Source organism: Ovis canadensis, chromosome 4 (assembly GCF_042477335.2).
Source record: "Ovis canadensis isolate MfBH-ARS-UI-01 breed Bighorn chromosome 4, ARS-UI_OviCan_v2, whole genome shotgun sequence".
Taxonomy (NCBI): domain Eukaryota; kingdom Metazoa; phylum Chordata; class Mammalia; order Artiodactyla; family Bovidae; genus Ovis; species Ovis canadensis.
In genome coordinates, this window is record NC_091248.1 from 135,595,369 (window position 1) to 135,610,000 (window position 14,632).

The window sequence follows — 14,632 nt, forward strand, 5'->3', positions numbered from 1 at the left end:
ACCGCCTCCTGCCGGGGTCCAGCCCCGTCGGATCCAGGGAATTCGAAGGCGGGGACGGCGTTGGCGTCCTTGGATAAAGACATATTGAATGACAGAGATAGATAGAGAGAGATTAGAAACGGATCGTGTCGTAGGAAAATCAGTGGAGGAAAAGAGGCTGAATCACTTGGAATTCGGCCAGAGAAACGGGGAGCAAGAAAGAAAGAAGCGACGTGGGGGTATCCGTCTTTCCGGAAACGGATCCGATGTCTTTCGTGGTGGGTTTGCTTCTATCCCTCTTGTGACATATAGGGATGACTACAGAGTCACGTGGGGGCCGGGAGTCCCGACCTTTCTCAAAATCAGGTGCTTTCACATACATGTACGGGGGGGAAAAAAAAAAATGTCTTAGGGATAATGACATCATCTTCTGGCCCTGAGGCCTGCTGACGTGTGATGATCCTTTCTTTCTGATCCCCAAAACACTTACGTGTTCCGAGGGTGTTTTTTCTTAAACCGGGCACCACCCTCCAGATAAAGTGACATTCCTGTAGGGTGAGGGTGTCGTGAGTTCCAATCAAGAAAGGAACCGATTGAACCCCAAAGTTCACATGAGTCGTCTGAAAGGTGAATACTTATTTCCCCTAGATGCTAGTGATATTCACGATAAGGGCAGGGAACATGGAGATGGAGCAGCAACCATCAGCCCAACACATGAAAATCCTTTCCCCAATGTGGCCCTGAAGGTCTATTTAGTCTTCAGAGAGTGATCGAGTGACATGTTGACATAGCAAGGACCCAGGGATGGGTCGCAAAGGGCAGGGATCGATTCCCAAAGAGAACGTTCCTTCACTCAAAACGTCTAGGATTGCTCCCCTTCAAGACGACTCTCTTTCCTTTTCTACATTCCAACGACATGGATTCATCTATTCCCAGGTGCCTAAGGATATGGAGGCCTGGCGGCCATCATGGACTCGACCGTGAGAAAAGCCCTGTGCTCGCGAAGACTCTCCAGAGACTCCCAGACTCTCTGTGCTGTTTACGGTGGAGAGGGAGCCGACGCTCGTGTGCGTCGTGGCGGGAGGGTGGGTGACCCTGTCACGCGAGCTAGTCTGTCAGCAGAGAGGTTTGACCCGAGACGGCCTTGTCACACCCAGGGCCGGGAGTGAGCCGTCAGGATCGGCCCGACGCGTGAAACACCCTTCACCCACGTCATTCCTGACCAACCCACTAGACTCATCATTTCTAGGTAGACGCTGGCTTTGGGGGTAGATGCTCGGGAACGGGGGGTTTCCTGAGGCTTGATCACGCCTTTGCGTGTGCCAAGCCTCCTTCCTCGTGGCCTTTGCCGTGGGCGGAGTTCCTCGCGCTGGCCCCGGCAATTACAAGGAGACATGTTGTGTATAACTGTGTGATACTTTTTGTCTGGAAACTTTTTCAAAACCGTTTACTAAATGGATTGGAGAGAAACCTGCTCCCCTCGCGCGCCTGAAGGCAGGGAGTTCTCAGCGGGACAGAACCTGCCTTCACTTCTCAGGGGGACCGGGACAGTCCCCTCACCCCGTGCACCCCCAACCCCGAGCCCAGTCCCGTCCCCTCCCCTCCCCGCCACACCCACCCACCCACGCACGCATGCACGCACCCACACACACACACCCACACCCACACCCACACCCACCCACCCACCCACCCACCCACACACACACACACACACACACACACACACACACACACACAGGCGCGCGCGCACGCTCACCCGGACCCGGCTCCCACCCCCATCTCCTCAACCTCACACCCCCCACCCCCACCCCCACCCCACCCCACCCCACCGCTCCCCTCCCCTCCCCGGCGACGAGGGGGGCCCGGGGAGGGATGGCTGTCTCAGCCCTGGTTCTGAGATGTCCTTTGGGGAACCGCTCTAGGCCGAGACGCCAGCTTGCTGCCCTGCTGCTTGGTGTCCGTCTCCATCAGCCGTGTCCCCGAAAGGCACGTGAGCTCATGGACGACAAAGAGCGCACCCAGAAAACACCAAAGGGTCCTCCTGAACCCAACACGGCCATGTGTATGGATCCACGTAGAGGTCGTGGATCTCCCCATCGGATGCATGAATAGGATCCACACAGACTCGGTTGTGTTTCCGCTTCGATGGGCTGCCCTATCCGGAGAGATCGCGTGGGTCAGCGAGCGAGCAAACACGGAAGGGAACGAACCCAAAACCGCGGCCAAGTCGAGGGAGTGCTGAGCCCGAGGAACTCGCCGATCCCGTGGCATCGTTTGCCATACACAGCCTTTCTCTACGGCAGAGGGAGATGTGGCATGGATCCCCGTGTGGGTCGTCCGTGCCCGAAACCACGCTGCGGAGAGTGGTCGTGTCTCATTCGAATTCTCTCTCAAAAGAGAAACCAGGTCCCATGATGGGATGGTATCTTTGAATGCAAAAGGGGATGACACGTGACAGGAAAATCAAAGTGGAGTCCGCATCGCCAAGAGAGCGCCCCAAAATAGAGAAGGGGAGGGCCATGGAGGAAGAGGTCTGTGTCTCGGTCTGGAAACTCGGAGCACCTCCTGGGGAACAGAGGCCTCCGGATCATCGAAACAGTGTTCCCGACATTCAAGACCCCCTATCACACACACCCTCCCCTTTCCCTACATCACTTGTGACAGTCTATCTACCCTGGAAGAAGAAACAGTTCCTTGTTTGCATGACAGTCCATCATCATTGCTCTCAGGTCGCTTTCCAACCTCACGGAGTTTCAGCTTTCTAAGCCCCCGACTCTTTCCTGGGCAACGTTCCCCCGGTTTTTATTCAAACCTGTGTCCCTGCATGGCCATATCGAAGACCCCCAAATAAAGCTTTCTTTTTCTTTCTTTCTTTCTTTCTTTCTTTTTTTTTTTTGGCGCAGCCGATACTGACTCTTCATGGAAAGACAAGAAAACTAGGTGATTTTATGTGTTTAACTTTCAGGTGTATTGAAATATCATTTCCTTCGTGAAGGACATATGACATCCTTCGTCCTCATGTGTACAGAATGGGGACAAGAGGCACCTGTATGTTGCCAAAGAAGAATGACCACCCAAGCGGTAGCTCATAGCTTTCTCACAAGCCACACAGATCATGACTGGATGTGAAAGAGAGGGAAGTCACTCGGTCGTGTTCGACTCTTTGCGACCCCACGGACTGTAGCCTACCAGGCTCCTCCATCCGTGGACAGTTCCAGGCAAGAATCCTAGAGTGGGTTGCCATTTCCTTCTGCCATTGGACGGGAGGAGAATGATTCATGTCCACTGTCATGGCAACTTTCTCAGATGATCATGCTGCTGCTGCTGCTGCTGCTGCTGCTGCTGCTGCTGCTGCTGCTGCTGCTGCTGCTGCTGCTGCGTTGCTTTGGTCGTGTCCGAATCTGTCCGACCCCACAGACAGTAGCGCACTGGGCACCCCCGTCCCTGGGATTCTCCAGGCAAGAACACTGCAGTGGGTTGCCATGTCCGCCTCCAAGGCGTGAAAGTGAAAAGTGCAAGGGAAGTCGCTCAGTCGTGTCCGACTGTGAGCGACCCCCGTGGACTGCGGCCCACCAGGCTCCTCCCGTCCATGGGATTTTCCGGGCAAGAGGACTGCAGTGGGGCGCCATGGCCTTCTCTGAATAGTACCATACTATAATAATCATGCTGTTCCTTAGAATCACCGTGCTCTTTGTGACGTATACAGTATAGATGTACCTTATCCGTGAAGTCGTTTTTTGTTTTTTTCTTTCCCCCTTACATCAATGCAATATCTTCCCATTTCTCCCTCCCCCAGCCGTTCTGTGATGACCGTCTTCTTTCTTTCTTTCATTCTTTCTTTCTTTTTTGATGGCCATCCATGGCATGTAAGTGGCATGAGAAAGTCTTTTTCTTTCTCTACCTGACTGATTCATTTGGCATCACGCCCTAAGTCACATCCATGCTGTCACCAGACAAGAATGGGTTCGTTCCTGTGGCTCCATGGGACATCTGTTTCTACCTATCGATCGATCTCTATCTGGATCGTGTGTCTTCTTTCCCTCTTCTTCCCTTGATGGACACTCGGGCTGTTTCCCTCTCTTGACCCGTGTGACGGATGCTGCCGTGGACATGGGAGGAGTGCAGATCTCTCTCTGAGATTTAGATTCCGTGTCTCTTTTCTTGAGATGTCTACCCAGAAGTGAGAGTGCTGGAAAGATCGATCACGTCTCGACCACGACTCTTTTCGAAGTCCTCCTGAGGGGATCCAGGGAAGGAGCCATTCTTTTCCAATAGACGCCGTTGGAATACCAGTGCGACCGCACACGTCTTAGGGAAGACGGCGCGAACGCGATGGTGCCCGAGGGTGTGGCCGCAGGACGACTCCCCGGTGCCAGCTTTCCACGTCCACAAGCCCCCCGCGGTCGTCGGCAAGTCGTCCCATCCACACGGAGCCACGGTTTTCGTGGGCCGGGGTGGCCTGGGTGCCAGTCGATCCCCAGAGGAATGGAGCGATGACAGACTCCTTGGGGAACAGAGCAGAGAGACGTGGAATTCTTTCCACGAGACGAGTGCGGTGAGAAGAGAACGATGTGAAGTGGTGCCTGGGGAGCCAGAAAGAGTCGCCACAGGAAGGAAAACAGGTCAGACGAGAGGGGAGAAGGGTTCCAAGTGAGCGGAGCACAGCGGGGGAGACGGGCCCAGAAGATGCGAGCAGATGCTGGGGGCACGGCACGCCTGGACCCGTGAGCCCGCAGGGAGCCGAGAGGGATGGCCGTCCGCTGTCTGCAGGTCCGCGTGGGCCGATCTCCAGAGCCCGGACCGGGAAGGACTTCTTCACGAGAACAGGCACGCTCACGGTCCCCACGGGTCACGTCTCCACTGGGCTCTCAGCACTGGAGGGAGAGCTTCCCACACTTCCGATGGCACGGGGAGCTGCGGTTTCTTGATCTCATCTACCGCAGAGTCAGCGAGCTTCCCGAGGGATAGGATAGGACGAGGTATCGGCCGACGGCATCCCGTCCTAGACCCCGTACTGCTTTAAAACCATGGGGCGTCTCTGATTTCTGTGGGGGTGTGCTGTGTCTTCACTGCTGTGCCAGCCGTGCTCTCTCCGTGGAGGAGGGGGCCGCCCTGCGGTTGTGTGTCTGGGCTTCTCGTGGCTGTGGTTCCTCTTGGGGAGCGCGGGCACTGGGGCACGTGGGCTTCGGTGGCCGCTGGGTGTGGGCTCAGCGCTCGCAGTGGCCAGGATCCAGAGCACGGATTCCATCGGCGAGGCCTATGGGCTTCGTGGCTCTGTAGCACGTGGGATCTTCCCTGGCCGGGGATGAAACCCGTGTTTCCTGCGTGGGCACGGGATGGTTTCCTACGGAGCCGCCGGGGAAGCCCCCGTCCCAAACTCGAGATGGATATCCTGACGTCCCCCGCTTGGGATGGGAGAGTTTCTGAACGATCAGGCCCGGAGAAGGGATTGCATCGTGACGGCTTGACCTTCGTGTCTCACAAACCGGCACTCTTGCTGCTTCTTGAAGCGTCCTAGAGAAGAAGACATCGGATTCCACAGGAGATCAGCTCCTTTGACTAGCGTTGGCACGACGGCCACCACAAGGGGGACGGAGAAACACAACAGTTGGTTTCTTTTGGACGATGAGCCCCCCTCTGTGTGTGTGTGTGTGTGTGTGTGTGTGTGTGTGTGTGTGTGTGTGAGAGAGAGAGAGAGAGAGAGAGAGAGAGAGAGAGAGAGAGAGGGAGAGAGAGAGAGAGATGCCTTCGTGGTTCTAAAGCAAGAAGCACTGAGGAGTGAAGACATTCTTGAACTCACATAGTTTCCTTCATTTCAGTCGTGATGGTCCAGTGATTTTGGAGGACGACATGGAATGTTTCAGGGTAGATGCTTTTAGAAGGCTGTGAAGGGACTTCCCTGCCTGGTGGTCCAGTGGTGAAGGATCCACCTGCCGAGGAGGCAGGGGGACAGGGTGTTTTCCACCGAACCCCTGATCCGGGACGATGCCACAGGGCTCCGGGCAGGTTCGACACACACCTGCAGAACGGACGGTGCCAGGCGTGAAGGCGAGGGCCCACGGCCCGGGGACCCTGGACGAGGATGACTGACGCGGACGGACACTGCCGTCTCCGTCTCCGTGGAGGTGGGTTGTGGCCAGCACGCTCCTCTTGGGCAGGCTGTTCCTAGGACCGTTGGGGAGCGTGCGCGTGCATGGGAGGAGCAGGGGACCTGAGGGAACTCTCTATCCTCTCTGCTCCACGGGGTCCCCGGAACCCTCATCTGCTCAAAGAGAGGATTCGTCCCGTGGAAAGACAGACCCACACGCGAGTGAACCTCATTTCTGGTTCCCTTGGCTTCTGAAAGCGTGACGGTCAGGTGCATGCAACTCTCTGGCTTTCTGTTCTTCCCGAGATCCCGGCCTGCTCACTGGAAGGACACGAGGAGCCGGATGAGATCTCCCTCTGCACGGCGGTGGCTCCAGCGTGCGCACGTTTCGGTGGCTACGGCTTGTGGACATCGCCCCGGGAGCCGAAGCCCCGGTGTGACAGACGCCTGTTTCCACGACGGGTGAACAGTTCTCAGTGCGGGAAGCCCAATCCTTGCCCCTGCCTGTTCGATCTGCAGGGCCTCTGCAAAGGACACACGTGCCCGATCTCATGACCGATCCCCTTTTCGGAGCCAGCCCGGGGCGTCGTCTGTTTCCCGGGCCACAGGCACACACTGGCACTGGGGAGTTGTGTCGTTCCTCCTCCTCGTCCTCCTGCTCCTCCTCCTCGTCCTCGTCCTGCTCCTCCTCCTCGTCCTCGTCCTCCTCCTCCTCTCTGCCCCCACCCTTCCCCCCGCATGCAGGCTCCCCCACACCCCCGCCTGGCCCCGGCCCGTCCGGGTCTCCCCCACCCGCAGAAAAGGCCAGGAAACACATGGTCCCAGGACGACGCAGTCGAGAGAGAGCCAGTGGCAGTCCACTGGGATGCGGGGAGGAGACGCCTGAGCATACCTAGGCCAACACTGCCACCGTGTGGGGTGAGAGGCCGGTGCGAGGAGAGCTCAAGAGTTCAGAGGAGGAGGAAGAGGAGCAGGAGGGAGAGAGGGAGGCGGGGGTGGAGGGGAGGGCCAGGCTGAAGCTGTCTCGGGGCGATGACGTGGAAGAAAACGTTCCCCTTCAGAAGGGCGCTCCGAAGAGAGGAAGAGAGCGTTCCGGCGGGACCTTGAGAGCACCTTCAAGCTGGGAGCGGAGCGGAGCGGAGCGGGGCGGGGTGGGGTGGGGGAGGGAATCATCCAGACGTAGGAAAGACACCAGGCGCAGAAGGCGAGACCGATTCTTGACCAAAGGGAATCGGATGCTTTTCTGTCCATGTGTTCCATCCTCAGACTCTCATGGGAATCCAGCCAGCCAGCCAGCCAGCCAGCCAGCCAGCCAGCCAGCCAGCCACGATCGTGTCGCTCCTTTTCTGTTCTCTATGTGTTTCACGGCGAGTGACTGAGAGAGTCTTTCGATGGTTTGCTAGGATGTGTGAATGTCGTGAGACCACGGTACTTGTCAGCCGTGGATGAACAGAATGGCTTCAGCTTTCAGGGTGATCCTGAACTCCCACGCCAAGGGAGGCCCTGTGTGTCCCTGTGTGCTGGAGGACACCGTGCTACCCACATCTTGATCTTGGACTGAACACAACCACCGTGGGGAGGGTGTTCGTGGGTTGGCTTCCTTTCCTTTCCCTATGGCACTCACCTGACCGTCCTGTCCACTCTTTGGATCCTTGATCTCCCCCTCGCCCTCGAGGCCATCGGTCGGTCCTTTTCTTTCTCCTCCTCCTGCTCCCCGTCCTCCTACTCACCCTAGTATCTCTCCCCGCCTCCCCACTCCCCGCCCCTCCACACACACACACACACACACACACACACACACACACACACACACACACACACACACACGCAAGTCCCGCTCTTCTCAAATGGACCTCTCGCTGACGGCCGACGTTTCCTTTCGCCTTCTTTCCTTCCTCCCGTCCTGCTTCCTTTCCCTTGTGTGTGTGTGTGCGTGTGTGTGTGTGTGTGTGTGTGTGTGTGTGTTTTGTTCCCCCGTTCCTTTTCAGCTGCACCGACGATGTTTTCGAGTGCAGCGCATGACACAGAGATCACCAGGATGCATCTAGTGAGGGACCGTCCGTCACCACTCGGTGTCACGGCGGACGACGTTTGGTGTCGCGACGTGCCCGTGACGCCTGGATTCCCTAAGGGGCAGGTCGCCCCGCTTCCTCTGTCTCCCTCACCAGGGGCGCTCGTTCACTCGTTCTCTCCCCCACCCCGCCCCCCGCCACCGTTTCCCCCGCTCCCTCCTCTGGCCACCCCTCATGTGTTCCGCGGTGGTCTCTTAGGAGCCTGTTTCTCTTGGGTTCTGTTGTGTTCACGGTGTCTCGTTTGGTAGGTACTGCATGGAAACGACGGCTCTGAGGTATTTCATTCAGCATCATCCCCTCTAAAGGTCTCTCCGAGTTCCTGCAGACTGTGAGATTTCATTCCCTTCGGGTGGTTGAGTCCCATTCCTCTGTGTGTGTGTGTGTGTGTGTGTGTGTGTGTGTGTGTGTGTGTGTGTGTGTGTGTGTGAGTGAATGAATAGATACAGGCGTAGGCACACAGACAGAGAGCTCTCTCCTTCTGTGTGTACGGATGTCTACCTAGGTATGGGGGGTCGATCCCACACATACACACGTCCGTATCTTCTTTGTCCCCTCCGTGGGCACTCCGTGGAGTGGCTGGGTTGGGTCGAAGGGGGACTCTTTGGTGGAGTGTTCCGAGGGAATCACAGGACTCTTTTCCCTAGGGATGTGGTTTCTCTCTCTGGGAGGCCCCAGGGGATGAGATGTGATCTCTCTGAGTCCGCCCACATGTTCCTCAGCGGCAGAAAAGGCGCGTTCGATCGATCAGGAGCCACTGTCTTCTGATGTGTCCAACTTGCTGTCGCGATGGCGATTCCAGCTCCTGGGCCTTTCCCCTCCGAAGGAGAAGGATCAATGTCCAGATGAACGCCCCGGGGTGCTTCCGTGAGCCCGCCCCCACCCCCAGCAGCCCCAGCCCAGCCCAGCCCAGCCCTGCCGCTGATTTGTTGTCTCCCTTGTGCTTCTGGGTGTCTGTCTGTTCTCCCTTTCTTTGGAAGGAAGGTGTCTGCTCGGGGCCCCCTGCCTGCCCACTTCGCTCATCGGGGGTTGTTTCCCTTTTGGAGGCTGAGTTGTCTGACGCCTCGATCAGTTTTGGACAGAAAAGCCCCTTTTGCAAGATGCTTGCGCTTTCCCCGTGTATACCCCCCCCCCCACACACACACACGGATGTGTGTTTCCGTCCGTGTGTGTCTGTGAGTATCTATATGTACATAGATACACCCATAGATACTCACACGCGCGCACGTAGACATCGACACAGACACGTGGGTATCTGTGCACTTAGGCACGTGTACACGGACTTCTATGGACGTGTGCGGATACACACGCACGTTCGCATATGCGTTTCCGTGTGTGCACATCTATGCACATGCATCTGCGTGTAGGCACTCTGGACGCCCCCGGGCGCCTGTATGTGCGTACGTGCACGCACGTCTACTTATATAGACGTGTGCGTATCCCGACACATACACACTCGGACGTCTGTGTGGACCTCCAGACGCGATCCGTAGACGTCTCTGGATGTGTCCGTATGCGCGTATGCATGTGTGCATACACGTGTGCATACACACACGAGGACAGATGCGCCTATGGAAGCACGCACGCACGTGTACGCGTATACGTGCACCCACACCTGTGCGTATACATCACACGTATACACACGTGTGCATCTGTACGCGTGGACACGTCCGCCTTGATTTGTACGTATGTGTCTATGGATCCCGACGTATCTGCACATATGAGCATGTGTATCCGTACCTGTGTATATCCGCGTACGTCTGCGTATATATGCCTGAGTCTACGTGTATACACGCAAGCATACACGCACAGTAGAAACGCCTAGGCACACACGGGCGCACACAGACACATGCGTGTTTGTGAGCATGCCCTTCGAACGTGTTTGTCCATACCCATGGGTGCGCGTATATATAGGCGCGAATATGCGTGCGTATACATATGGACGCGCGGATACGCACATGTGTATGCGTTCTCCCTCCCCCTCCCCCTCCCCCTCCCCCCCCCTCCCCCTCCCCTCCCCTCCCCTCCCCTCCCCTCCCCTCCCCTCCCCCTCCCCCTCCCCCTCCCCCTCCCCCTCCCCCTCCTCCTCTCCCTCTCCCTCTCTCTGACTTTTAAGCACCCGGAGCCCTTCTATGACTTGACTTTCCTGCCTGGTGGTTTTGTTTCGTTTCCTTTCTGATCGACTTCACAAAGTTATTTATTCATTTAACTGGCTGTTGTCATGGAACACGGGGTTTATGGAGTGGATCCCTATTGACTCGGTCCGGTCCTCCTCACCTCCACGCCCCTCAGCCGCCCCACCCCCACCCCCCGCCCCCCGCCCCCGCCCCCGCCCCCCAGCCCCACCCCCCACCCCCGCCCCTCCCAACCCCCACCCCCGCAGCCCTGCCACCCCAGACCTCCCGCCCGCCCTCCCGCCTGCCTGCCATTCTGGTGTTTGTGGCCAGTTCAGTTATTTTGAAATCCATGTTCTCCTGACCTCAAGTGCACTTTCCCCACCCACCGGCGCCTGCTTGGGTTTGTTGTCTTCGGACTTTGTCACGGTCTCTACCCAGGTTGAGTTGTGTCTTCTCTTGGTGGGGGTTCCGAGTGTGTCTCCTCCTTTTCCTTTCTTGCTCCTGGGCTTGCTTGTCTGCGTCTGCTTTCCAAAGTCCTGCTTTGTTCTCCGAGCAGCGCTCGCCTTGGTTTCGCTTTGCCGGCCCCTCCCTCCCTCCCTCCCTCCCTCCCTCCCTCTCTTTCGGGGGAGGGGGGGCCGGGGGAGTCTGCGATGCCGCTCGCTGGTGCCCCTCTCTCCGCCGACCCCGCCCCGAGCCCCCACCGCCCGCCGGCGTCTCCGTGGAATGTCCCCCCAGCACCCCGGAATCGCGTGGGGGAGTGAGTCTCCTTCGTGGCAGCCTCCTGAGGAGATCCTTCCCAGCGTGTCTCCCTTCCTCTGCGGCCGGGGTCGCGTCGCGTCGCGTCGCTCGGCGGCGGAGGCTCCGGGCCGAGCTCGGGCGTTTGGGCGGCCGGCGCGGTGGCGTCCCCGGCGGCCGGCGACAGCCACCCGTCCTCGGGACGTTCGAGTCGCTTGTCGGGAGCCACCTGGCGGCCGCTTGTATATTGTCCCTCCCTTCTGGAGCTTCGGCGAGGCCTCCTTCAGGAGGATTGTGACTCAGCCTCTGGGCCCGAGGCAGAGCTCTCAGACACCGGCGACGCTGGCGGCGACAGTCCCGGTGGCGCCGAGGCCTAGGGACAGTCCTGCTGTCGCCGGAGATTGGTTCTCTAGGTTTCTGAGGAGGGTGACCGTCGCGGCGCACCGCAGCCGGCTTGCGGGGCGGCCTGACCGGGTCGACCAGCATCTCCCCGTGCCCCTGCGGCCGCGGAGACGGACCGCCCGGACCCTACCTGGGCCGGGCCGCCGCGGTGGGCAGGGAGAGGGTCTTCCCTGCCCGGAGCGCCTGGACTCGGGCTCGGCGGTCCGGACTCCTCCTGGGCCGCCCTCAGGAGCGTGTGCTTCGCCCTCGGCCCCGCTCCGGAGGTGGGGACCGGCCCGGACGGTGGCTTGGAGGTCGCCGGAGGGCGCGCCTGGGTCCGGGCCCTCGGGTCCTTCCTGCCCGAGGTGTTTTCCGCGTCGCGCTCCGGAGGTGGGGACCCGAGGGTTGACCGGGGGAGGCGCGTGTGCGGTCCCCCCCGTGGGGTCCGGTCGCCCGAGGCGTCTCCCGGCACCCATGCTTTCTCTTTGTCAAAGTCCTGACGGGTCCGGAGACGTGGATGGACCGGACCCTGCTTCCGCGGGTGGCCGGGGAGGGCGCGCTCGACCCTCCGGCGTGCCCTCGTGGGTCTCGGTCGTCGGACGCGACTTTGGCTCACCCCTCTCCGACTCCCTGAATCCCAGTCAGTCGGGAGGTGGGGACCGGCTCGGGCCGTCCTGGGTGCCCCGTCTAGGACGGTCTGGGCCCCGGGCGCGGTCCCTGGTCGGGGCCCGCTCGTCTCGTGGGAAGCGCCTCGCTGACGGGTCTGTCTTCTGTGTTCCTTTTGCACATCGAAGCCAAATCCCCGTCCGGAGACACGGACGGGCCGGTCCCCCTACCCGCGTGGGTGAAGCGGGGAGGGCGTCCTCGGCCAGCTCCCCCTCTCTCGGTGTCCGCGCCCCCACCCCCACCCCTTTTGCCACCACGCGCCCCTCCCCCCCCCGGTCGACCAGATGACCCCCCGCCCCCCCCCGCCCCCCCCCCCCCCCCGAGAGCTCGGGGCCTGGTGTGTATGGGGCAGTGTTGGGGACAGGTGGCCGGGACAAGGTTCCGGGGGCCCTCCCTGCGAGTCGTAGATGGGCTCCTCTGTCGCCTGCTGTCATTTCGTCGCCCTTAATAGGCCTTTTTTGCCACCAGGTAAGTGCTGACACGGCCTCCTTTGGTGTTTGCCACCGAGGACTGTGGGTCTCTAGACGCACGCGGGGCTCTGGGCTTCTGGGCCGCCAGCTGGTGCCCGGTTCGTCCCTTGCCGCTGGAGCCGCCCGCCTGGGCCTGTGCGCCGGCTCCTGTGTGGTGTCGTCTGGCTGACCCGACCCACGGTGCCACCTCCGGTCTCTGGGCGACCCGAGGGTGGCGGGGCGAGGTGGCGCGGGTCTTCTACCCTGGGCGCCCCTCGCCCCCGCTGTGGGCACCTGGGGGCGGCTGGGACGACCCCCGCCCTGTGGGCTCCGTGTCAGGTGTTCTCCTCTTGGGGTCGTTGGCCGCTCTCGCCTGAGGCGAGGTGGGGGGGGATGGAGGTTGCCGGCGAGGCTTAAAACGGGCCCCTCTGGTGACTGTCCTCGCCGTGCCTCCCCCCGCCCCACCTTGGCTCCACGGATCGATGTGGTGTGGTCGTGTTCTCCCGGGCCGAGCCTAAGCCGTGCCAGACGAGGGACGGGCGTTCCCAGTGAGCGTGTCCGCTCTTCTCGGTCTGTCCGCGGGGCCCCTCGCTTGTCTTCCCCCCCGCTGCCCATCAGGGAGGGTGAGGAAGGCAGGGGTTGGGTGTGTGGCCTCTGGCCCTGACCTTCGGTCTCCTGCTGTCCCTTGCCTCGGGGCGTCAGTGGGCGCCGTTGGTCTTCTGACACAGCAGATTGCTCCCGCTTCGCCTTCTCGGCGTGTGCCCGGCGAGCGGCCCTCCCTGTGGCGGGGAGGGCTGTGCCGCCGCCGCCGCGCTGCGCGCCCCACGCGGGTGTGTGAGCGTGCCTCGTGTGACCCTCGGCGGTGCCCCTGGAGCGCTCCAGGTCGTCCCTCAGGTGCCTGAGGCCGAGCGGTGGTGTCGTTTCCCTCAACCCGGTGTCCCCCTCGGGTCCCCGCCACGGTGGCGTGGGTGTCTCGAGAGTGGCTCTCTTTTTTGGGGGGGGGTCGAGGCGGTAGGGAGAGGCGTGCCTGTTCCCCTCGTCGTGGAGGCCTTGGTGGATGAGGCCTTGCGGGGGGGCGGGACGCGCGGGCTCTGCTCTGGCCCTGACCGCGCACACGCTCGTGTGTGGCGGTCCGCTTCCCTGTACCGCAGACCCCTCCCGCCCAGCTGAGGTCTGGTGGCTGGCGGAGCGCCTCCGTGGGCCCGAAGGTGAGACGGTCCGGGGGAGGGACGGCGCGCCCTCGGTGAGAACGCCTTCTCTAGCGATCCGAGAGGGAGCCTTGGGGTACCGGAGCCCCCAGCCGCTGCCCCTCCCGAGTGCGCAGTGGCCACCGTGGCGACTGCCAGAGCACGTGGGCAGAGCAGAACTCCCCCGCCCTCCGTGGGAGGGGAGGGAGTTGGGTGCGCCGGCCCCGCGGTGGGGCCGTGTGCCGCTCGTTGCCTACCGCGGCCCGCGCCTCCCCCCTCCGCGTCGGGGGAGGGTCCCGCTGGGCCCCGCCGGGCGTCCGGCAGGTGGGGGGCCGTGTGCGTGCGGCCGGCCCCCGTGGTGTGAGCCCTGGGGGAAGGGGGGCTGTGTCGGGGCGCGACGCCCGGTCGGCCTCGGCTTCCCCGGCCCCGCCAGCTGGTGGTGAGGAGGGGCCCGTCGCGCCCGCCCTCGCCCCCTGAGCCGCAGCTGGTGGCGGCGTGCGGTCACGGTCCGGGCCGCCTCGCTCGAGAGCGTCGTCCCCGGGATGTCGCGCCTCGGGGTTCAGACTCAGATGGAAAGACGGATCCGTCGCGGATGGATGGCGGAAGACGGGTGGACGGCTCGCCGGCCGTGGCGGCGGGGCCGGGTCGTGGGCCACGCTCCGGGGATGGCCGGGGCCGGCCGGCGCCCCAGGCGTCGCGGGACCGCCCTCGCGTGCGGGTGGCGGTGGGATCCCGCGCTGGTGTTCCTGGGGGCCCGGCCGCGCGCCCGGCCTTTGTCGTCTGGTCCTCGGGGCGGCGCCCGCGTCCCTGTCCCGCGGCCCCCGCCGTGCGTGCTTGCCGGCCCCTCCCCGCCGCCGCCGGCCTCGTCCTCGCCCTCGTCCCGCGCGTGCGACCGCCCGCGTTCCCGTCCCCTGTCTGGGCCCGAGCCGGCCTCGCCTCGCCTCACGTGGGTGTCGTCCCC

The 14,632-nt window shown here is 61.6% G+C and overlaps 1 protein-coding gene across 1 annotated transcript in view; it reads right to left on the reverse strand.

Annotated features, from left to right (window-relative positions):
• Positions 1 to 12,743: 12,743 nt before the first annotated feature.
• LOC138439862 (collagen alpha-1(I) chain-like) overlaps positions 12,744 to 14,632 on the reverse strand; it is a 4,361-nt gene continuing 2,472 nt past the window's right edge. Inside the window, exons 3-6 of the mRNA XM_069588931.1 lie at positions 14,328 to 14,632; positions 13,900 to 14,235; positions 12,950 to 13,823; positions 12,744 to 12,857 (exon numbers count right to left, since the gene is read on the reverse strand). The exon at positions 14,328 to 14,632 is cut by the window's right edge and continues 246 nt beyond it. Coding sequence (XP_069445032.1) covers positions 12,744 to 12,857; positions 12,950 to 13,823; positions 13,900 to 14,235; positions 14,328 to 14,632 — 1,629 coding nt within the window. The remainder of the gene's footprint in view (positions 12,858 to 12,949; positions 13,824 to 13,899; positions 14,236 to 14,327) is intronic.